The sequence below is a fragment of the Phaseolus vulgaris genome, chromosome 2 (genome assembly GCF_051622355.1).
Source record: "Phaseolus vulgaris cultivar YP4 chromosome 2, ASM5162235v1, whole genome shotgun sequence".
Lineage (NCBI taxonomy): Eukaryota > Viridiplantae > Streptophyta > Magnoliopsida > Fabales > Fabaceae > Phaseolus > Phaseolus vulgaris.
The window spans coordinates 20,627,808-20,654,096 of NC_143499.1; the positions used below are offsets into that span (position 1 = coordinate 20,627,808).

The following is a 26,289-nucleotide window of genomic DNA, read 5'->3' on the forward strand; positions in this document are numbered from 1 at the left end:
TATATATATATATATTAATCTAACCTTTTTCTTCATTATTATTTAAATAAATTATTATAATTTATTTTAATTAAGTTATATAATTAAAAATATTCACATAATTTAAACATTTTAAACGTGGTTATATAGTATTATTATTTTTAATATTTTATTTCATTATTACAAAACATATTTTAAATTAATCAAATTAAAAAAAAACTAAGTTATTTTGCATTGGTAATAAAGTTTTTTAAAAATATTTATCCTTTTTAATTTTAATTAATTAATTTAAAACAGATCTTTAAAATATAAACTCACATAAAAATTACAATTCAAATAAAATTATATACTAAAATATTAATACAAATAAATTTGATATTTTTAAAAAACAAAATAAATAAATAATACCAAAGTATAACTAAAATTTACTAGCAATACTTAAAGTGTATTCACACGAATAATTAAAATATTGATGTTTATACTCTAAATCTTAAATCGTAATTAAAATAATATATTCACATATATTTATTATGCATTTCGATTTAGTGTCCATTACGAATTTCACTCGTGAATATGCGGATGGATTGAAAAGCAACAATAAAAATATGAAATGAAAAAACTAAATATGAGAGATAAAATAAATAAAACATTTTTGTACTGGAACAACCGAACCACTCGGTGGGTGGTTAGGATTCCGGGCTACTCAACCACTTCTCGGGCGTCGTTGACCACTAGTAATGTTGGGGTCACGTAAGCGAGATCCCACGAGCAACGTGGGTCAGTGTTTCGCGAGGCACGTGCGTCAAGGAACCAAAGTGTGGTCAGACATCGGTCACCAAGATTTACCGACGTGCCACTAGGCAGTGTGGAGAGGTCGGACATCGGGGACTCGAACAGCAGAGCTGGGCCACGAGAGGTGGATCTCATACCACATACCAGTTATCAGTAAGGGAGAAGCCTAGGTCACGAGAGTGCATGCGTGTGGAGTGGATGACGCGTTTAGGCGTAACACAAGTATATAGCCACTAGAAAGGATACGACCTGTGAGGGTCACGTTCCAGCGGTGAGTTGCATGCATGGCACGTGAACAGCTAGGGTGCTCCCAAGACGGGTGACCCCAGAGATCAGGTGCACGAGGAGGCATCCAGGTGGTCATTCTGTCAGAGGTTGCACTCCAGTTAGGGAACCCCACGCGCTAGGTTATCCTAAGAGTGGGTAACAGAGGCTCTAGGGCCCACCCCCTCTGGAAGCCTATTTTGGGTAATGGAAACAGTGGAAATCCTAGGCTATATAAAGGGAAGTAACAAACATAGTAAGGTGCGCTATTCATTTGCACCGCTTAACACACACAATTACATAGAGCTTTACGCTTAACAGTTTTGGTGTTTCCTAGCCCTAAGATTGACTTGAGCGTCGGAGTGCAAACGGCCTCTAGGGCACCCTTTATCTTTGTGTTTTCAAGTGTTCAATCGGAAGGAAAGCACGAGTGAATGTAGGGATTTTTGGGCGTGAGATTGTCGTAGACGCACAAAGACATTTTCGGTCAACCGGCATGAACATTTGGCGTCCACCATGGGGCACGATACAAAACATTGTCCCACCAGCAAGAACCAGAAAGATCGAGAAGATGAGAAATACGAGGCAGGGATCTGTTGCACCAAACGGGGGTGAAAGCCTCACCCTGCAACAGGTTATGGAAACAATGCAGGCCCTTCAAGAAGAAGTGGTTGCGTCAAGAGCAAACCAAGAACGCATCCAGGCTGATTTGGCTGTGTCGCGGGCAACAAACGAAGAACTGAGCCGATCGAATGAGGAATTGTGCAGGGATCTGCAAAATCAGGCAGGCGAACGCGAGGAGGAAGATCAAGAACCCGAGACGCTGTCCAGGGAGTTTTCGATGCCGTTCTAGCAAGAGATCAAGGATGTCGTAATACTAGCCACGTTTGTAGGGTCCAAAGTTACCTTCACTGGTATGGAGGACCCAGAGGCCCATCTCACGACTTTCCATACGTAGATGATGCTGGTTGGGGGCTCCGATGCAGTGAGATGCAAGCTGTTCATGAACACCCTGGTGGGAACAACAATGGATTGGTTCATCAACCTCCCTGATGGCCACGTGACGTCGTCCCCACAACTCACTAAGTTGTTCAGAGCACAGTACATCGTGAATCGGGCCCCCACCCATCTCTTATGATCTCTTTGACATAAGATAATATCAGGGGGAGTCCCTGAAGGAGTTTCTTCACCGTTTCGGAGCACAGGTGGTGAGATTGAACATCAAGGACGAAACGATGATGGTGCACGCGTTCAGAAAGGGCATTGTGCATCGTGTAATAGTGGATCAAGGAAGCTCGGCAGACGTAATGTTCTAAATGACTTTCAACAAGTTGCAGTTGTCTCCTGACATGCTAAGGCCCTACACTGGCTGCCTGTACGGTTTCGCGGGAGACCAGGTGGAGGTGCGTGGGCAGTTAGAGTTGAGAACCACCTTCACGAATGGTAATGCGTCCCGTAAGGAGAACATCAGGTATCTCGTCATCAATGCCCCCTCCGTTAATAACATGCTGCTGGGTAGACCTATGCTGAATAGGTTGAGGGCGGTGCCGTCGACGAGGCACATGAAGATGAAGCTTCCTGACTTGGCGGGAAAAGTGATTACCATCAAGTTAGACCAGAAGGAGGCCAAGAGGTGTTATGAGATCAACCTCAAAACGAAGAGATGGGTATTCATGGTCACTATGCGCCCACCGCACTCAGAGGAGGTCGTCCAGCCTGAGATCAATCACACCGAAATCGCCTGGGTCAAAGTAGAGATCGTCCGCGCAAAGATCACCTGGGAGAGCCGACCTGAACCGGTTGGCAATGCAGGGGAAAGAGAGATTGAAGGAAAGGTCTCCAAGCTTGGCAGCACCCTCGACCAAACGGCGCAGGATCGAAGTGCCAAGGTTCGACCTGTCCACCAGAGAGCAAAGGAACGACACCGAGCTAACTTAGAAGATCTATTTACGATGATAGCTAAGTACAGGCTGAAGCTGGACCCCAATAAACGTGTGTTCGGAACAGAAGCAAGGAAGTTTCTGGGTTTCTTGCTCACTGAGCGTGGTATGGAAGCGAACCCAGAAAGGTGCGCACTAATGAGGCGCATGGTTGTCCCGTCCGAGTTTGTACAATGCAGTTAAGAACTTGTTTCCCTTGCGTTAGAGGTCTTGTGAGTGGAAGGATAAGTTTGTAGAGAACGCCTCCCCCCTCGAGTGAGAACACCGAGGTTGAACAAAATAGTTCACCAGATAAATCCTCCTCTCCCTTGAGCGAAGCTGAGGCCAGTTAAGGAATCGTTTCCCTTGCGTTAGAAGTCTTGTGAGTGGAAGGGTAGGTTCGTAGAGAACACCTCCCCCCTCGAGTGAGAACGTCAAGGATGCACGACCTAATTTACAGTTAAACGCCCATTTAGCTTTATACAGCAAGGGCAGGGTACCAAAGGTGCTAGTAGAAGCATCGTGGTGCCAGGCACCACAAGTTAACAGTTGAGTAAGATAAAAGAGAAATTTTTGGTCAAATCAAGATCAAGGAAGTTAAAGCAGTTAAGCATCCGAGCAAGTAAGTTACAAGCGAATAATAGAAATTGTTCATTTGTAACCAAGTACAAGCTAAGAAGGAGGAGCCCTTGGAATGATCTGCCCGTCTACAACACGGTTTGACGCTGCGAAGGGTGAGGCGTCCATCTCGGGGTACGCACAGGCAACCTGAGCAAGGGCGTCCTCGAACCCCGCGACATAAGCATCAACAACATCCTCGGTCAGCTTAGCCTCAACCTTTTTGAACCTCTCGGCTTGTTGAAGGAGCTCGGCCTCTACATGACCCAGTTGCACTTCTTGATTGGTGGACCTATCTTCAAGCCTCGCCATCTTGGCTTTAGATACCTCAGTCGCCTCTTCCAACTCGATGGCCCGGGTTCGCAGGGGTAGGATTTTTGCCTTCAGCTCGATAGCCTCTTGGCTCTTATCATGAATTCGTTTGGAGAGGTTCTTTTCAGCTTGGCGGAGGCTAGTCAACTCCTGCTTCAGGGAAGTCTCGCGGGTAGTGAAAGCATGGGCCAGCAGGTTCGTTTCCTCCTTAGCTTTGGCCTCTATCAGTGCCACCCTCGCCTCAATCCTAGTTATGAGGGTGTTGGATTAAGCAAGGAGAGTGCTAAATTTGAGACCCAGCCTTTCCCTCGCCGCGGTCTCATCCGAGTTCTCCGTCACCCCTAGTTGGAAGCCTTTGAGGGCATGTTGCAGGACATCAGACAGTTCGAGGGCGGATGAGGCTGTAGGGGCGCTCTCACCACCATCTTCAAGCGCGAAGAGGCTAGGGGGCGAGGAAGCGTTTGGCGTTTGGTCTTGGAGCGATGTCGGGCGACCAGCAGTGGAGGAGTGGGAGGTCGTCGCCGTCATAGGCCTAAGCCTCTTGAAGACCGACCCCTCAGCGAAGTCCTCATCAAATTCGATCTCCACTACCCTTCTCTAACAGGGAGGTGGAGCGGGTGATGCTTGGGCAGCGGCAAGAGGGACCGCGACAATAGGAGTGGAAGGACTAGGGCAGGGTGCAGCAGTGGCAGAGACAAAGGTGTGAGGAGTAGAGGTGCCCACAGCCCCAGACACCCCTTGACGGTGAGTAAGGGCATCAGCCAGCTTGACCCGTTTCTCCTCCTTTAACACCATCCTTATGTACAAATTTCAGAATACAAGAGGTTAGAAATCCAGAACACGAGAGTAAACATACGAATATAAAGAGGCAGAATGTACAAGCATAATAGTACGGTAACAGGCACAACCAAGCAAGACAGGGTGAAGACGATACCAATGTAGCCCTTGAGGGCCTCAACATCATACTCATGCTTGATCAGTTGGACAATGTTGAACACCGCTCCCAAGCTAGCAAGGACCTAACAGAATTCGCGATCATAAGGAGTTAGTTCCTCAAGAGTCCTGGGTTTCTTGTACCCTAACTTCCTCACCCAGTAGAGTGGGAAGCCATCCAAGAGGATGCGATCGTGGTCGGTGCAACACACTCTGAAGAACTTCCCTTTGAAGCCCTTATAAGATTGTTGGAACAGCGTGAGGAGAACTCTCCCTGCCACACCAATGAAACTCACCTAGAGATTCTTCCCCGGACTTTTAGCCTCGAAAAAATGGAGGAAGACATCCACACAAAGAGGATGCCTAAAGTGGTTGCACAGAATTGACAAGGCTCTCATGAAGGCCCAGCTGTTGGGATGCAGTTGAGCGAGGGCCATGTTGATTTCTGTCAACAATACCCTCTCGAAGCCAGTGAGGGGGAGACGCACACAGTTTGGTACAGGAAAAGGTAGGGTTCTCCATTGCTAGTCCGTTCGTCGAAGCACACGGGTACTCCCTTAGTACAGGGTCGAACGGAAACATAAGTGTCGCTCTCATGCCCGAAGACACGCCCTACACAGTCAGGCTCTCTGTCCCTATGTTTCCTCACATCCTCGCTAGAGGTGAGGGTAGAGGTCTCGCCGAGAAGCTCCGTAGAGGCCAAGGGGTACAAGACTTTGTAATGTACTTGGGGTGGAGGGTTGGATGTCGTTTTCGTTCGAGCCATGTCTAAAAAAGTTAGAAAACAAGAAAAAGAAGGAAACGAAGGTTCAGAAAGGGGTTGTGGCGTAACTCAGTGAAAACCCAGAAAAACTCCATCAAAGAAAACCTGAAAGAACAAAGGAACAAAGAACAACAAAGAGAGCTTAAATGCAAGGAGTTTAAACAATCACAAGCAGTTATCAAGCATCAAAATCGATAAATAAGGGTGATCAATGGTTAAAGTTCGTACCTTTTGATCAAGTAGGATGAAAGTTATGGAGTTTGTAGAGGGAAACGCGAGAGCGCTCAAGGAAAAAGACGAAGCAATCAAGGGTGTTTCAGAGAATGATGGAACAGTGATTGGAAGCGCGCGTTTTTGAATACTTAATGTAAACTAAGAAGCACAAGCGACGTTAAGTCTTGGTCGTTGTTCAAAACACGTGTGCGCAGTTAAAACAGGCTCAGAGAGGCGTCACTTCGGCGCGCTATTCACGTAGGTCGCCAAAGGCGAGAACTTATTCTCTTCGCCGAACAAGTTACCGCTCGAGACTGGGTGGCTTGTATACCGACCAGTCCTTGGGCGTCGTTGACAACTAGTGGTCATCCTGTCAGAGGTTGCACTCCAGTTAGGGAACCCCACGCCCTAGGTTATCCTAAGAGTGGGTAACAGAGGCACTGGGGCCCACCCCCTGAGGAAGCTGATTTTGGGTAACGGAAACAGTGGAAACCCTAGGCTATATAAATGGAAGTAACAAACTTAGTAAGGTACGCTATTCATTTGCACCTCTTAACACACACAGCAGAGCCTTACGCTAAACAGTTTTGGTGTTTCCTAGCCCTAAGATTGACTTGAGCGTCGGAGTGCAAACGACCTCTAGGGCGCCCTTTGTCTTTGTGTTTTCAGGTGTTCAATAGGAAGGAGAGCACGAGTGGACGCAGGGATTTTTGGGCGTGAGATTATCGTAGACGCACGAAGACGTTTTCGGTCAACCGACGGGAACATTTGGGGCCATCGTTGGGCACGATACAAAACATTGTCCCACCAACAAGAACCAGAAAGATCGAGAAGATGAGAAATACGAGGCAGGGATCTATTGCACCAAACAGGGACGAAAGGCTCACCCTGCAACAGGTTATGGAAACAATGCAGGCCCTTCAAGAAGAAGTGGTTGTGTCAAGAGCAAACCAAGAACGCATCCAGGCTGATTTGGCTGCGTCGCGAGCAACAAATGAAGAACCACGCCGATCGAATGAGGAATTGCGTAGGGATCTGCAAAATCAGGCAGGCGAACGCGAGGAGGAAGATCAAGAACCCATGACGCCGCCCAGGGAGTTTCCGATGTCGTTCTCGCAAGACATCATGGATGTCGTGATACCAGCCACGTTTGTAGGACCCAAAGTTACCTTCACTGGTACGGAGGACCCAGAGGCCCATCTCACGACTTTCCATACGCAGATGATGATGGTTGGGGGCTCCGATGCGATGAGATGCAAGCTGTTCATGAGCACCCTAGTGGGAACAACGATGGATTGATTCATCAGCCTCCCTGATGGCCACGTGACGTCGTTCCCACAACTCACTAAGTTGTTTAGAGCACAGTACATCACGAATCCCCCCCCATCTCTTTGTTGGGTCTATTAGTGTCTAAGTTCAAGAGGGGAGGGGTGAATTGAGCTTATAAAATTTTCACAAGAACACACAATTTTCATAGCAGTCTCTAAAGAACATATTGTTTTTAGATTGATTCTTCAGAGCAGTCTGGCACAATTTGAATTTGCTCAAATTGAAATTGTGATCAACACAGGATTATAACAGAATCAGATTAGTTGGATATTATGAGTATGAAGAATACAGCTATGCTCAGAAAACAATCACATTCATTCAACACAAGGTTTTAAAGAGAATGAATCTTTCCCAGGTTTTAATGAATAGACTATTTGTTCACAGATCAATTAAAACATCATATACAACTGCCTTGTTTATGATTAGAGAGCTTTAACAAATCAGGAAGAACAGTTTTTACTTAAACCCATAATTAACAGATTCAATTTCAAAAGAACAGATTTAGTTCTTGACAGAATTAAGCAAAACCAGAAATGAGTGCAGGGATGAGAAGAAAAGGTACGCAAGTTTTTATACTGGTTCACTTATACAGAGCTACATCCAGTTTCACCTTACTCCAAGGTGGAATTCACTAAGAAACAGTATCAATCACTTACAATCACACCAGTTCTTGAACACTACAAGAACAACACAACCAATGCTGAAAAAACCCTATTTCAGCACACCTTGCACTCCAAGAAACCCTATCAAGGAGTGACTAACACTTACACCTTTACAAACCAAAATAAAGGAAAGATTACACCTGAAAAGAAGATGCAAGAACTCAAAACCAGTAGTTCAATTTGCTGCAGAACTGCACCAGCACCTTCACCAAGATCAAAGGTTTCCTAGAACAAGCGCACTTGAAAAATCCCTTTGGAAAACCTTTCAAAAACCTTTTCAATCCTTCTCCTCACACAGAAAGTGTTTGATCTCTGTCAAAACGTAATTGCTCAGCATCCTTTCATGTGAGAGAGACTTTTCTTTATATAGAAAACAGTTTCTAACTTCTTTTCAAAAAACAGTTGAAAAGTTGTTATGAAAACAACAGATTCAGTTTTGAACTTAACAGATTTATTTTGTGAAAACTGCCAACTCAGCTAACTGAAATAACTGTCTGAGTTGTACCTTTGGTGCCCTAACTAAATTTCGAAAATCCTTTCAGCAGACCAAAGAATAAACATGTTCTTTTACAGAGAAACAGATTTATTTTTGTGTAGTATCCTGATTTTAGGAGAAAACTCTAAAAAGCTTTTGGAAAAACTTTTAACCATTTCATGTGCTTGATCTAGGCTTAGTTAGGCATCTAGGATAGATCATGTAGCAAAAGGCAACCTTACACATACACAAGCCTACATACAAGATCATTTAAACCTATTACAAACTTCAAAACAAACTAGCTATTTTCTACATCAAACACACACTAACACTAGGTAGAGAATAGGCTTCATCCATCTTCAACACTCTTATGATCTCTTTGACATAAGACAATATCAGGGGGAGTCCCTGAAGGAGTTCCTTCACCGTTTCGGAGCACAGGTGGTGAGATTGAACATCAAGGACGAAACGATGATGGTGCCCGCATTCAGAAAGGGCATTGTGCCAGGGTCTTTCAGCGAAAATCGCTCATCAGAAACCGTCCCAAGACTTTCGCCGAGATAAGGCATCGCGCGGTGGCACATATTGCGGGGGAAAGGGAGGTTGACGAGAAGCGCACGTGTGTGGTTCCCATGCGCCCGCGTGCGTCAGGTCGACCTCAAACCCTAAGGGTGCATGAGGCAACGATAGAGAAGAAGGCCCCCGCGAAGCAGCAGCCCTATCAACCAAGAAAGCCTCAAACCAAGGGGCGTGAAAGGGAGAACGTGCCACCAAGGCACGACTTCATGGTAGAGTTGAAGGACCTCATCGCTATCTGCAACATAGTGGAGAGGCTGAAGATACCCCCCAAGATTGACAAGAAGCTTGGGCCACTCAACCACTCAATCACGATAAGAAAGTCACATGACGACACGTGGCCGACCAACCCATGACGACGAGCCATGGGTTGATCAAGTCACAAGGTTCATCCATAATTAAGAGTTGTTTAGCATAACCCTAAACATGAACCAACCTCCTTATCTGACCCACCAACGAAACCCCATTAAAGTAATATAAATAACACAAATTCCAAGAATCAGTTACGTCATTATCTACAGTACTCTGACAACTGAGTGCCGACACCCTAACTGACTTAATCGTTGGAGAGCCTTCAGTAGGTACCATCTCTGTGAGATCAGACGACCGAGAGGAGGAAGGCGGAGCAAGAAACTCATAGTGACCACGACTGACTGAAGGGAGGAGCAGAACAATCGTTATTTAGGCCCCAACACCCGTTTGAGAACATTTGGCGCCCACCGTGGGGCCGAGAGGATAAGTGTGAAGAAGCATTGGTAGATGGTATCAACCCGAAGCATGGCAAGCAAGAGGATGTTAGAGGCAGATCAAGCGGCAATGCTGATGACCCTACAGAAAAAGTTGGCTGAGATGAAGAGGATGATGTATGACGAGAATGAGAAGACATCACTAACCTTAGGAGAACGAAGATAGCAGCACAAATCGACAACATCCGTTCGGGACTTAGAGCACAATGTCAATAATGAAGTGTGAGAAGCTACTATTGACAGACCCTATTTCTCGAGGACGTCTCAGAAGCCCAAACGTCACAAAAATCTCAATCGTTGGATGTGCTTGATCCAACGGTCCACGTCATTTGGCGCCCAAAAACCCCCTCATAAATGTGCGTCACATAACCCGTTTAGGTGTCGCCTCCAGTCACATCACCCATCATCACACCACTGAACGACACCCAATTCTCAGACTCTTCGGATGTATCAGCTCTTGAGTCTGGGGGGCAAGTGTATTGGCACGACCGAACCAGTGGGTCGGTCAGGAACCCAAGCCATTTGACCACTCAACCACGATAAAAAGGTCACGTGACGACGCGTGGCCGACCGACCCATGATGAAGAACCATGGGTTGAGCAAGTGAGCAGGGTTAATCCATAAACATGAAGAGCTTTTTAGCACAATCCTAAACATGAACCAACCTCCTAATCCGGCCCACCAACGAAGGCCCATTAAGGTAATATAAATAGCACAAATTCCAAGAATCAAGTACGTCATTATCTACAGTACTCTGACAACCGAGTGCCGACACTCTGACTAACTTGATCGTCGGAGTGCCTTCTGCAAGTATCATCCCAGCCTGTGAGATCAGACGATCGAGAGGAGAAAGGCGGAGCAGGAAGCTGAGAGTGACAATGACCAGCCAAAGGAAAAAGCAGAGTAATCGTTCTCTAAGCCCCAACACCCATTGAAGAACAATTTCAAATTTTATTTTAATGAATTTAAAATTATAAGTTCTTCGACGTAGAAAAAAAAATAACAAAATCTCGTATGTAAAATATCATTAAAAAAACAATGATATATTAACTAATTATAATTTTTATACAATAACATTATAATTTTTAATATTATTTAATTATAAATTTACTTTTTATTATATATTTTTATTTTTAAACTCATCACATAAAAAAAAAAATTAGAATTATCATTTTCTTTAAAGAAAAACAAGGTATCTGAGTAAGATTAATAAACCAACATTTTATGTAGAAAATCTAACAGAAGAACGAACAGCGGCAGAATGTTGTGAAAGCAAAATCTTGGAACGATGTTGTGTTGGAACCTAAACTGGGATCCACCGAATGTTACAGTTTCTCAATTTATTCAATGAAACAACGCGCGCGTGCACACATCGTTCCCACGAACACTCTCTTTCATGGCTCAAACTCAACCATCTTCACGTCACTCCCTTCTGCTTCTCTTAGCATGCACCCTCTTCCCACAACTTTACGCTTCCTACACCACCAAAATCGGCGTCAACTATGGCACGGTGGCAGACAACCTCCCACCGCCCTCCACTGTGGCCGCCTTCATCAAATCTCAAACAACCATCGACCGCGTTAAACTCTTCGACGCCAACCCCGACATGCTCCGCGCCTTCGCCGGCACCGGAATCTCCATAACCGTCACTGTGCCGAACGCCGCCATCCCCTCCCTCTCGACGCTCCCTGCCGCGCAAGCGTGGCTCTCCGAAAACATCCTCCCCTTCCTCCCGCAAACCGCCGTGACGCGTATTGCGGTCGGGAACGAGGTTCTCGCCACCTCCGACAAAACCCTAATCGCGCACATTCTTCCAACTATGAAATCCCTCCACGACGCCCTCTCCCTCGCCAACCTCACCGCCGTTCAAGTCTCAACCCCTCACTCACTCGGGATCCTGGCTTCTTCAGAGCCTCCTAGCGCCGCCTCGTTCCGCCGCGGCTACGACAAAGCCATTTTTGCACCGATTCTGGAGTTCCACCGGCGAACAAAGTCCCCCTTCATGGTCAACCCGTATCCGTTCTTCGGCTTCGACCCGAGCCGAGCCGAGAGCCTGAACTACGCGCTCTTCAAACCAAACGGCGGCGTTTGGGATGCGGCGACGTCAGTGAACTATACGAACATGTTCGACGCGCAAATGGACGCGATTTTCTGGGCGATGAAGAAACTTGGGTATGAGGACGTGGAACTGGTGGTGGCCGAAACGGGTTGGCCCTCTGTTGGTGAGACGAACGAAGCGGGTGCGAGTTTTGACAATGCGGCGTCGTATAACGGGAATCTTATGAAGCACGTTAACTCTGGTAAAGGGACCCCTCTCATGCCTAATAGGACTTTCGAGACTTTCATCTTCTCCCTCTTCAATGAGAATCTCAAGCCCACAGTTTCTGAGCGTAATTATGGCTTGTTTAATCCCGATCTTACCCCTGTTTACCACCTCGACGACTTCATTGCCAGAGAGGTACTTTTTTTTTTTTTTCCATTTTACAAATATGCCAACTTTTCATCACTCTATATGCAGTACACCTTACTTCAAGAGGACAAATTATATTTTAATTATATTTTTTTTTTATCAGCAATATATTTTAATTATATGAAGAAGCAATAAAACTAAAAGCATGTATATATCAACCATTTTTTCTCTTGAAACTTTATAGTTTCTACAACTAACTAGAAATGGCACGATGGTCCCCTTCATCATTCATTTATGGTATTAAGTAATGCATCACATTGTAACATAATAATGGCTTTTATAACCACAATTAATTTCCTAAGACTATTAATTAAGGTAAAAACAAAATTATAAAAGTCTGTTGTTTACATTTTTGTAGTATAATTTTAATGCATTTTTAAAATGTTTCCAATAGGAATAAAAATGTGGATTTTCTAAATTAGAATTCTGTTACTGATGAATACTGAATACATTGGTTGAGTTATTTTTTCTTGTTAACGATGTGAAATAAAGAATGAATGGATGAAGAGATTTTAAGAGTTAAACTTGCAATTGGTCTAATTCAGGCAGCAGGTCCAGCATCTGGACCCACTGCATTAACACCATCAGAGTCACCTCTTTCTTCGTCGTCTTCAAAGAAGAAATGGTGCGTACCAAGAAGGGATGCGAGTGAAGCAGCGTTGCAGGCAAACATTGACTTTGTTTGTAGCAGCAGTGGAATAGAGTGTGGGCCCATTAAGGACGTTGGGCCATGCTTTAAGCCCAATACAATTAGGTCCCACGCGGCATATGCCATGAACGCATATTACCAAGCATCTGGTGGTCACGATTTCGATTGCGATTTCGGCCACACCGGACTCATCACTTACACCGACCCTAGTAAGTTCTGTTATTCAAAATTCAATGTGCATGGTGTTCTCTTCTCTTGTGTGTTCTACTACACTCCTTTGTTCTCTTTTTTTTTTTCTTTAATGAGAAAAGTATTGTGTGTGTGGGGTGGCAGGTTCCCAGACATGTACGTATCCAGATGCCGCCACCGCTACAGGGCTGACAGCCAGAAAGCCCGACAGAGCTGCCTCACTAACACCTGCCTTTCACAACAATCACTTATTTATTTGTGTTCAAATTATAATTTGTTTCACTTTTTTCTAATCTTATTTCCTATGTTCCTATTATTAAGGCCTTTCTTTGTTTAGTTTTCAGTTGTACAAACATTAGCTAAATAACCACGGATTCTTGGCAAATTAGTAACATGTATTGTATTGTGCATACCATTCCGTGTTCCTTCATTACTGTCATACTGGAAATTAAATTAAAGAAGTCCAAAGTCGGTAAAGTAACCGTAAAAGTTAATTTTCTTATCTCTTTTAAAATTTATTTAGAGAAGAGAAAATCATAATCTAGTATTTTCTAATCGTTGTTCTTTATTCGTTGATCACTGTGATTCTGAAAAATAAATTAAAGAAGTCCAAAGTTGGTAGAATATTTTAAGCTGAAGACCTAGAGGTTGTTTATGGATTTATTTATAAATATGGATATAATTGGATTTTTGTTTATTTTTGTAGGCTTTATCAAGAGTCAACTCTAGGATGAAGAAATGTACAAACATATCTAGAAAGACTTCCAACTCATCAAAATATAAACTAAAGCTTTGGTAAGAAAAACACAGGAAGACTGAGTTTTGACTGACTAGTCAACATTATTTTTAGGTCAAGCTTTAGCTTAAATAAATTGTATAAAGTTGTTTACGATTTCATGGACCATGTATTGGGCCTAATAGCATAAAATAATTTGACCAAATATTTGGGCCAAGTAGCATAGGTTTTTTGGGTTTGTATTTGGATCAATAGTAAAATAGGTCTAGTTGGGGTTAAAAGTGTCTAGTTATGGTAACAATTGAGATTCTTTGAGCCCAATGTAACCCTAAAACGTCTATGGTATATTAGAGGATGAAAATTACCTTGGCATGGGGCACATGGACGTCCACATGGCAGCCTAGGAGTGGAGAGGATTTAACATGAAAGGTGTGAGCTAAACATGGAAAGCATGAGTCAACATGGAAAATATTGATGTCTGAGCACTCTTTGGTTCCTTGGTGCACGTACTTTGTGAGACACTGGCCCACGCCGCTCGTGGGACCCTGCTTACGTGACACCAATAGTATTAGTGGTCAACGACGCTCGAGGACTGGTCGATACAATCATGAAATTAAAAATACATCAATTTCATTAATAATTTTTTTATCAGCATCAATTTCATTAATATAGTATGTCAACAATTTAAGTCACAAAAAATTAATTCAAATTAGGATTCAAACTGTGATAAATGATTTAATAGATAAATAAAATAATGTTTCTGAAAGGAATAAAAATTACAAATTAAGAAAAAAAATGTTTAATGTAGAAGAAGTCGTGCATGTAAGGGATAAAATAATTCTTTAAAGTGCGTTATTCAATAATGCGGCTTCGTGATTTTATACTATAGAATTACCTAATATTTTTTACATTGTAAAGTAATGATAACATGTTTGCAAAATATTTCTTTTAATTATTTAATATTTCATAATAACAAGATAACGTTTTCTTACAACTTTCCTTCTCCCTTTACATCAATACTTATTGCTTATTGTCTAACTGAAGCAATAAAAAGTAAATTGTATGTCACTGTATAGTGTTTACTGTGTTGACAGTTACAATTTTATAGTTTTTATTTTAAATTATTAATGCTTGTGAAATTAGATAAGTTATTTATCGTTTTATAGTTGAATTATTAATGACATTTTTTTTAACAAACGGAACAATTTAGTCTTATAATAACTGTTTTCCTCTAAATTCTAAGATAATTTTGATAATTCTTATACAACACTCTAGAGTGGTGGGAAAATTATAAACGGAGTAAAGAATTATAAAAGCATTGGCAAAATGATGAAGTTTGGGGATGGTGGATCCTTTTCATTTTTATAATCTTTAAAAGGTTCTTTACTCTCACTTCCATATTAAGGTAATGTTATCAAGAACGAATATATGCATTATCCAATAGCAATCACAATCTTACTAGTTGCATCCTCCACTCAATTATAACTCTCTTTTTCTTTATCTCTATTGTGTAATAACTTGGGCAAGTCAAAATTAATTCACCTCTAAATTAGAGAGTATGATCCTTTGCACCGCATGCCAATATACCATATGTTTCACTTTACACATTATTAATAGTTATTACACATTATCAAAAGTTTTTCATCACACATAAAAGGTTAAAGATTTAATTAAGGAAAAACAAAAAACATTAAAAGTAATTAAGTATAGAATTTGGCTAGGTACTTATGTCCGTATAACTCATATATGTAGTTATAATTAATTGAATGGTCAAATATTCAATAATTAATTATATTTTTTATTTGTTTTAAACATTTTTTTGAATATTTTAATTAAGATTCAAAAGCTTATAAATACATATCGGTTTTTTACAAGTACTCATTCAATTTTCTTATTCACCTATATACTTATATTTTATAATTTCTTTAGCTCTTATTGACTTAAACATCGAAAAATCTTCTATAGGTGATTCTCCTATCAAACTTCATCAACAACTCGGTGATCAAACTTTAGAGTATAAACTCGATTTCTTAGAAATACTATTTTTTCACCTTGATAGAGTTGTATTCCTTTTCGATAAGAACATATGGCATCAAGCTTAAGAAACTCAATGTCCTCTACAAATCTTGTTGGGAAGTATTTCTCTAAGAGCCTTACTCTAAATATCTCCTAGTAAATTACTTCGTTCCTAACCTTTATCATCCCCTTCACCAAAATTTTGTTTCACTTGATTGCAAATAGGTTGTAAAAACCAGTTTCTTATCTTTATGACAGAACGTTCCATTGAAAATCTTATCCTTTTTTGTGATGTAGTCAAGAGTGGTATAGCCATTGAACTTTGGAGGATTGTGTCTTGTGAACTTAGTTTGTCCCAACTACTCTTAGGGATGACTAAAAGATGGAGTCATTGCAATCATCTTGATTATCTCCCAATAATGCATAAACACTTAGTGTTTATAAGTCAAGACCATGTTTTGTTGTTGAATAAATTAGTCATCATTTCGAAAGTCTTTACTATTTGGCTTATTTCAGAAAATGGTTGGGTGAGTAGAAAGTTTAGGCGCAATTTTATATAACATAAGAGAAGGGTTTAAAAATTATCTCAAAACTCTCAAGCAATCATATGAACTTATTAAACACACACCATGAACAACCAAACTTAAGGCACAACTTGTTCTAATACAAAAAAAAAAAAAAATAACATCCCACTAAGAGCCACATTACCTTACACTTAAATTCTCTCTTCAAAAAATATTTTTTTTTAAAATTGCATATATATACATATCAAGAAAAAAATAAATAAACTCATTGCCCATCTTGTCAAAGTACTCTGCTGAAATTTTCCTCCCTGAAATATCATATGCTAATGTGTAATACATAATCAACACAGTTGAAAAGAACACACAAGCATACATAACACAATAAACTAGTGTAATCTCACATATATGAATATATAAAACCATATATATATATATATATATATATATATATTCATAATTCATATAATTCATTCACATACCATCCATACACGCTCATATAACACATCCAATTCATTCACTAAATATATATTAAAATACCTAGCTCTCGGCCCAAAGGCTACATTAATTGCAATGCATACACTCACGTGATAGGATGAATCCATGTAATCGACCAGACATAAGTCTTTTTCACATTGCAAACTATGTCATAAGAACCTCTTTTGACTCTCACCACCTAATACTTTCTTTTGTGTGATTCTAGTATAGTAGAGTTAGGATATCAATTTTAGAATCTCAAATAAAATACACAACCTAAATATCTCAACATAGTATTCTTTCCTTGGAAATAACTGTCTAAAAATACTACATATCATATCACAACATAATCATAATATATTTTCTAACTCCATTTATATTTCATTCCACATCATGCATTTCATATTCTACATCGCATAATGTGCATCATCAATCATATAATAACACACAATTCATAATCAAAATTTATCATTCAAAATCAAAACATTCTAACATAAAAATAAATACTAAAAACATTTCAATATAACATACATCATACTATAATAATATTAAAGTATAATAGATTGATAACTATAATAATTTAGTGAAATATTAACAATTTTATTATTTAGAAACATTTCAAAACATGTTATTTAGAGTTTGGAAAACATTTTCTCTGCTCACCCACCAATTATGCTTGCCCAACAACTTTTTTTTCATCCATCGAATAAAACTCTTAGGTTTCACTAAAATGAAATTCACTTAATGACCAAATCTCTTGAGTTTTTAAATAAACGAATTTCGCTTAATGAAAAAATGGTCACCCAACTACTATTACGCAATACAAAAAATCAGTTCTACTAAAATTGCATAGATTTGTTTTAAATTGGTTTGACATTGTTCTAGTTCAATTTTTATTCTTATAATTGAGAACTTCTTTCTAAATAAGACCATCTTGAATTAATTTGACTCACTTGCAAGATTTTACATTTTTTAACTACCAAAATATGCAATATAACTCATCTAACTGAATTCAAGTTTAATTAATATTGTTCAAAATATCCTAGTAATGCATATTTTTAGTTCAAGCATTATTATAGTCTTACTTGCAAGAACAAATATAATCATCCTCATTTTCATCTCTTTACCAACATATTATGTCATATTACAAACCATTTAGAACTTCAGAAACACAAATTGTACAAATTAATCATTTTCAACAATTCAATATCTCATTCATACAATACATTACTAACTAATGGCTATTATAAATATGAACTATATTCCAAACATAGAATCACTCTAACAAATCTCTCAAAAATCCTTATTACATATATTATCCATATCTAAACATAAAACACTTTGAATATTTTAAATAACATCTTCCTTGAACAAAACTCAAAATATTATGACCAAGTCATGCTCGTAAACCAAATCATCTACCCTAAAGTACTAAAAAAAATTAATTAGTTCCCCTTACTTTTACAACTTGTTTAACAAAGTTTAAGTTATGAAATTTACTACTCTCACATGAAAGTTAAACATGTACATAGAAAACCCTAATTTACAATGTAAACATAACACTACACTTCTGTATTAGAAAATATTCATTGATGACCAAGGAACATCACATGCAAACTCTTAACATAAAACGAACTCAAGAAAAATGGGTAAAGAGGACCTTTCTAAAAAACAAATTCTAATCAAACAAAAATGTTCTACTCTCCAACAAGATCTTTAAGGTAGTCTCATATTTATGAAAATATGAATAAGGGGTAAGATACTTTAGAGAGAAGGTAGATGATTTTTAAGTACAGATAGATGGTAGTTTTATATAAATGAAGCCTAAATAGTAATTTTTCTATTTATAACCTTTATTTTAACTTAACTAATAAAATATTCAAGTTTTTTTTTGTTGAACCACTTCTACACTTAGACCAAAAAAATTATTGGTTCTTACATCTAGCTATAGTTTGCATCTTCATCAACATGGCTCAAAATCTCACCCTCTCAATCCATTCTACATCTAATAGGTTGCTTTAGTACACTCTCATGTGAGATGTCATAAAAGTCCTTTAGTTACATCATATAATTTCTAAATTCAATATCCCAATCAATTCCATTCACCATTTCCTACTTTTATAACATACTATAAAACATAAACCACAAATTTTAGTGTAGAAAATGTCAAAGCCTAACAATATAGTGGTAGAAAAATATAACTGAAAGGTCAATCATACATTACACACTTGAACAAATTTTTGTGTGGTGTTCTTGCTTATATACCTTATCTTTTTGCCACTACATTTTGATGTTTTTCCACTAATACTTTAAAATAGTGATATGTTACATTATGCTTGAATGTGTTCATCTGCTAAATGTTATCACATATTTAAAGTCACAATCAACTTCAGTCCCTCTAATGGATTTGAAATAAATACATCCAATATTAATAACCTACAAATGTCACATGAACCTCGTAATCTCAAACTTGAAGGATAGTCTTTAGGGAAAGTAATAGAATCTCCCATCCAACATCAAAAAAATAAACTTCCTTTTTAGGTATTGACATGACATTATATATACCATATGTAAATCATATTATCATGAGCATGGGTTCTTGATTTACTCCACTATCCAAATTCACCTTCACTTTTTTATCTTCTATACTGAAAAAAAATATATATGTGTAGCGCTGTGATGTCTTTCATCATCATTTCAAACCAACTTACCACATACACCATGTCTACCATAACCTAAAATCAACTTAAAAATGTCCCCTCTCCATTAACCTCTTTTACCTTATTATAAGGTATAACCCTAAATTGGATTGCCATAAAAAAATGTAAGTTAAAAGGATTTGACCTTCAACCTCTTCCAAGACCAAGCCATAATAAAACTTATACTATTATCAATTTACTTTCACAAAGATATCCCTTTATAACACTATATCATTTCTCTTTCTTCAAATACAACACACAATTACATAGCATAAAAACATAACATTTTTCCTTTTTAGTTAATGATTCCATTACCAACTTATGTTAGCAAAACGAGCTAAATATTTTATAAGAAAAATTGTCTATTCTATCCATGCATAACACTTTTTCATATTTTATCCACCTTGTGATAGGTGAAACAAATATGAACTAATGTTTTCTCTTCATCATCACATATAGGACACTTCGAGTCATCAGAGAATATTTCTCTTCAAAAGGTTGTCTTTAGTTAGTAACTTGTTTTTAAAACATGTCCAAAAAATTTCTTAGGTTGGACTCTTAACTTCCAAACCTAAGACAAACATCTTTTTCCAAGAGTCCCATTCCTCTTTATACAATGCTTCATATATAGAGACTATTTTAGATGCCAATATTTTTTTTAGTCTCTAAAATAGAAACCAATTTGTCTCCAATATAGTGACTTATTATTTTTTGTCTCTCAACTTGATTTTTTAATGATTTTCTTGTAGTGTATGTTAAAGTTACATTGAACTTACTACTAGGATTGACGTCACATATCTACTCATGTACATCATTCTTCTATTTATTGATGTGTGTTTTAAGGGTGGAACAATGACAAAAGTCATCGAACTTAAAAGTGAATAATATTTCAAATGTGGTAATTGATTGCAACGATATTATTTTATGAAACTTCACATCAAAACACATAAAAAAATAAAAAATGAAAATATGATTCAAATAAGGATGACAATGGGATGAGACAAGTGCAAGAATGAAAGTTGTGTAACAAAAGAATGGTTCTTCAAATGAAACGAAACTAAGAACAAAAAAAGAGAAGATAAGTTTTTTAGGTTACCTAATAAATTAAGGGTATACATGATTAAATACTCAAAAATGATTATCAAACACTTTTATATGAAAAAAATAAATATCAAATAAAAATATGGAAAAAAAAAACATAAATTATCAAACATGTGTCTTACAATATGTTTAATTCGATGAATCTGAGTTATACATTTTCTGAATTGTAATATATCATTTGAATGAAAATATAAAAAAAATGTGTAATTGAAGTTTTGATGAAAAAAAAATATCTTGAAGATTGAAGTGAACTTGTTAGACATTATATAAGTCCAAAAGTGAACTTTTTCCTCAAATAACACTATTTCCACTTTTATTTCCCCATCCAGCACCCTTTTTTGTTTTTATTTCCCTATCTAGTATTGTTTCTTACTTTTTTCTCAAAAAGCACTATTTTCAGTTTTAAATATTTATAAAATTGTAGTGAATTTAAATATTTATAAAATTGAAACAGAAGAAAATTTAAAAAGATATAAAAATAAGTAATAGTAAAAATTAAATAAAATTGTTTGGATATTTTATAAAAAAATATATTAACTAAATGGTTTAAAAAATTATAAATGAAAATTAAGTTATTCATTGATGATACGTATGTAATAATAAAAAAAATTAAATGAATAAATTTATTATTAGGTTTAATAAAAAAATAAATGTATAAATTATAATTTTAAAATTAAAATTAAGAAAAAATGATATTTAAATTGAAAGATTATGTAAATAATGAGTTATATATAAATATATGTCATAAATTATAATAACAAATATGATTATATAATATTTCTTATAATTTCTTACGGTTTAGGATTTATGATATAATGTTTAGGGTTTAAGATTTAAGGTTGGGGTTTCAGGTGTAGGGTTTAGGATCTTGGATTTACATTTATTTTACCCATAATATTTACTTACATCAAAATACCTATAAAATATTTTATTTCATTTGTTTTGTATTGACACTTCTTCATAAATTTTTATATATTTAATTTTTTAATTTTCAAATTTTCTTCTATTTCAATTTTATAAATATTTAAATTCACTATAATTTTATATATATTTAAAAGTAAAAATAGTACTATCTAAGAAAAAAAATAAAAAATAGTACTAGATAAGAAAATAAAAACAGAAGAATGCCTAGATGAAAAAATAAAAGTAGAAATAGTATTATTTGAGAAAAAAAAGTCTCCAAAAAATAAAAGTAATAATGAAAATAGTATAATAGAAAAAGAATTACTCAAATAAAGTGAAACAAGTGACGAAATGTATTAATAAAATCAAGTTTGTTAAATTATCTGATAAACTAAAAGTATTTTAATAATTTATAAGAGAAAAAATTATGAGACGATAATAGTTAAGATAAATAAGTACATGTACATACTCATTGGGTCATATTCAATTAAAAAATAATATTACATATAGGTACAGTCTTACCGAATCCATGCAGGTATTTTGTATAAAATGAAACGGTTTCAAAGATGAGGCCAAGTTTGTTATGCTTAAATAGAAATTAAAGAAATAAATGATGCATTAGCCCATGTGATTGTGCATGAAAAAGACCTATAATAATAATATATTCCGCCAAATCTTAGAAAAATGAGGGCGTGGAGCATTCCACTTGTGTTATACAAACAAATAATATATGTCTAATGAGATCAATTTGGTCACTAAAAACCAACCAACAACTCTACCATGAATTTACAAATGAATTCAAACTTAGAATGGAGACAAAGAAAACAATCATCCCTTACCTACGTCACTGCAACAGATTGATGTTGAGATTCGTCCATTTGTGGGGTCTATCATAATAGTTTCTCTAATGTACGTCACTCTTCACAACACACTATTATTATTTCTTTCCAAATTATCTGGTATACGCACAAATTCCTCGCCATAAAAGACAAAATTCCACCCCATCTCCATCTTTGCTTCTTGTTTCCCCACCTTAATCCTTCTTTTATTTTCTTTTTTTCTCTCTTTCTGAAATGCCAATACTCATACTTATACATAACAGATATGATAGATAAATTATATTCCTTGTCTTTTTATGTTTGAGGTGGTAAATTTTAGTTATTGTCATCAATATGAATCTATAAGAGAATTATAATGTTCGAGTATTTTACAAGTATCAAATATTGAGTAAGTAAAAAATATTTTTTATAATTATACTGATAGACTTAACTTGAGAAGATCATGCTTGTACAAATAATCACTTCAGTTACAAAGGAACAATGTCCATCTATCTAGCACAAACATCGATATAGACATTGACACGACACGAACACAAAGATACGTATAATCTCTAAAATGTAGAATATGAAGATACAAATATATATATTATATAATTATAAATTGATAATAAATGTTTATGTACACAAATATGTTTCAAATATTTTTGGGAGCAGCAAAATGTTTTTCATAACTGGTTCAAAAGAATTTGTTCCTTATTTTTATAATCATAATACAAATTTATACAATAAATTTAAAATTTTAAAAAATTATTGTATTTATTCTTTTTAAGATTGTGTTAGAATCGTACTAGAATTGTTAGAAATTCAACAAATATTTGTTTAATTGAAAACTTCACCAATAAATATCCTACAATTGTTAACATCGATATTTGTGTCCGACACGTCATTTAAGAGAAGAAGTGTTCATCCAAACCTCTTGCCCACACATAAATGTGAATATAACTGTTTTAGAATGATTACCAATAATATATATATATATATAAAAAAAAATTAATTGCATGCGGTTAATATTCATATTGTTAATGAATATTGCTCCGCTTATTTAGGTCCAGGAATACACCTTCTATTTTTTTTTTTCATAAATATTTATAATTATATTATATTGCGGCTATTTTTGAATTTGTAGCCATGCCTATGCATACTGGTGATGGAGAAATGTTGAGTGGTTGTGCTTGAAGAGATTCATCCAAAATGGTAATCGACAAATTGGTTTTCAAATGTCTAGTCATTCTTGTTCTTGTAGTGCCACTAAGTTGGAATTTAATTGCTTGATTGATGACTAAGGCCATGTTTGTGAGAAGCCTAAGGAATTTAATAATGCTTTTTCGTCATTGTGGATCTAGACAAATACTTCAACAACATAAATTTATTGATTATGTCTAGATAAACAGGAGAAAGTGGGTTTATTAGATAAATGAATTGTAAGTTGATTTGGGTGTTGGGATTTTAAATGGAAAAGAAAAATAATAATAACTAAAAAAATTAATGTTTAAATAAATTAAAATTAATTAATGTATGAATTGAAAATTAAACTTAAAAAAATATTAGAAAATTCTTTGTATGATTTTTTTACGTATAAACTAATGTAATTTTATGAAGAATTAGGTTTATTTTTCTTCATATCTGTTTTATAAATGCTTATGCAAGATCTTTCCCAATACATGTAAATGGGAAACTTAAATGCATCACCTTCTTAATTTGTGTAATGGGTTTCGAGGCCAGAGAATTTTTTTTTCCAAAACACTAGCAATTATGCGCGAATAATCACGGATGCATTTCGTCAAATAATTATTTAAAAGAAAAATATAATTAATAAAAAATTAAATGTATTTTTTTTTACTTGTTTTTATAGTTTTTATTATTTATTGTGATTTTTTTTAACATTATAAATCTTTTACTAAGTAATAAAAAGTTAACTCACCTTTTTATTTAAATTTTTTTCATGAAAGATGTCTTTTTCTCTCTTCTTCTCTTAACGTTCATGCACCATACATGTTTTCTATTGAAATCATTGACTTTTTCTAATAGTTTGTCACCTTAACAAACTAAATACTAATTAGTACAATTGAACTTCGTAGAAACTGATCTAGAAAACTAAATTTTAATTGGACTACTCAAAGTTTATCAAACTAAAATAATACAATAACTTCATTTAAATAATGATTTAATACTATTAGAAATAACTTGACTATAACTTTATCTCATGATGATGAAATTCACGAAACTTTAGTTTAGTAAATATTAGAATGATGTAGCTAAGTTGTAAAACTAAACTTGATTTTCATTAATTAATTGTATTAAATTAAATTAATTTATTTAGTTTTTATTCTCTCAATAAAAAAATTATTGAGATTTAAGTTCAAGTAAATAAATAATAGATATATTATATTTAGAAATATACTACTAATTTACAAAATATGGTAATATCATATTGAATAAGATTTGTAAGTGACGTGATATTATAAAAATATCTAACTAATTATAAAAATACAACAATATAATTTATTTTTCTAAAATAATCAATATAATGGTTATTTTTAAAAATACAAATTGTGTTCACATATTATTGTATGTTTAATTTTATGCATATTTTATCCTTACTGCATCAAAATAATAGTTATAAATCACTACAAGAAAATCATTAAATAGAAATAAATTTTAGAGATAATAAATAATTAGTTGTTATAATGACTAAATTAGATATAAAAAAAACTTTGGTATATTGGTATTTAACTAGTTACTAAGTTTGAAATACCAACTCTAAAATTTAAATAATTGATAGCTAAATCCTATGTAGCTAATTAAATATTAATTTAAAAATTATTTATCAATAATAGAAATTAATTTAGATACTAATAATTTTTTAGTCTCTAAAGTAATATCTAATTTAATAAATATAACAACTAATTATTTTATCTCTAAATTTTTTTTATTTAATGATTTTTTAGTAGTTAACTAAATTTTGTATTTGATCATATAATATGTCATGTTATTAGTTTCATGTTGTACCCAAATGATACAATTAAGAAAATTACCATTATAATGAAATCAAAGATTAAAAGCATTAAATTGTGGCACTACTAGTTTAAAAGCAAATTCAAATTACAACATTAAAAAAAATTACTACTTAAAGATCTTTCAATTTCAACTTGATTACAATCTTTTTGGATGAGCATTTAAGCTACTCATATAATATGGAAAGTATCAATTATATTTGCAACATTTTTACAAAAATCAATAATTTAGTATGATTGTTAAATCAAAACATATTAGTTAGTAAAAACTAACAAAAATCTATAAATGTATTAAAAATATTATACCTACTAGTGCATGTTAAGAAAATGTTGTTCCTTAACAAATATTCCACTAGTGAAAACCAGCTTCTTAAAGAGTAATTTAATCAACAATACCTATAAGTGTTTTTTATTCTTTTTAACTTATCCTTCCATTTCAGTAAAAATTTTTTTAATTACCACTTCTATTTTATCTCCCTACATTAAAAGCAATATTACTTTAATTTAAATCACCAACAACAATCAAGGATAAATCTTTTTTACATAACTAAAAACAAATTCAAAATAACACCTTTGGATTCATGATGACTATTCCAAAAGATTCTTAACTGACTAAATATTGTCTATTTGAAAAACAAAATCTCTTTTTAATATGATTTTTTTAAAATACTACTGTAATCAATTTGCGAAAATAACAAATTGAAATCATATAGTATCAACACCAACCAAACCAAAGTAAGAAGTGAGAGATATAAAAGTTTAAGGTTTAGATTTAGAATTTAGGTAAGTTATGTATTATTAATTAAAAATATAATTAAATTAAGAGACTAAAAAAGAATTTCAGATCAAACTTTTATTTCGAAAAGACAAAAATTAAATGATGTCTAGTTTGTAAAATAATTTAGAAAAGCAACCATACCATAAATGTGCAAGTCTTAATTATAGTCAATTTAAAATAAATTTTCTTTTCAAATTCATTTCAAGTTACACCACATTATTACAAGAAAATCATTAAATAATAATTCAATTTAGAAATAAAAAATAATTAGTTACTATATTGATTAAATTATATAATATTTTAAAGACTAAAAAAT

At 35.4% G+C, this 26,289-nt stretch overlaps 1 protein-coding gene across 1 annotated transcript; it reads left to right on the top strand.

Moving 5' to 3' along the window:
- Window positions 1-10,818: 10,818 nt before the first annotated feature.
- On the top strand, window positions 10,819-13,301 carry LOC137810853 (glucan endo-1,3-beta-glucosidase). The gene is made up of 3 exons (XM_068612319.1): window positions 10,819-12,039; window positions 12,597-12,909; window positions 13,034-13,301. Exons 1-3 carry the CDS (start codon window positions 10,978-10,980, stop codon window positions 13,180-13,182), a joined length of 1,524 nt encoding a protein of 507 aa, XP_068468420.1. The 5' UTR covers window positions 10,819-10,977; the 3' UTR covers window positions 13,183-13,301.
- The last annotated feature ends 12,988 nt before the right edge of the window (window positions 13,302-26,289 follow it).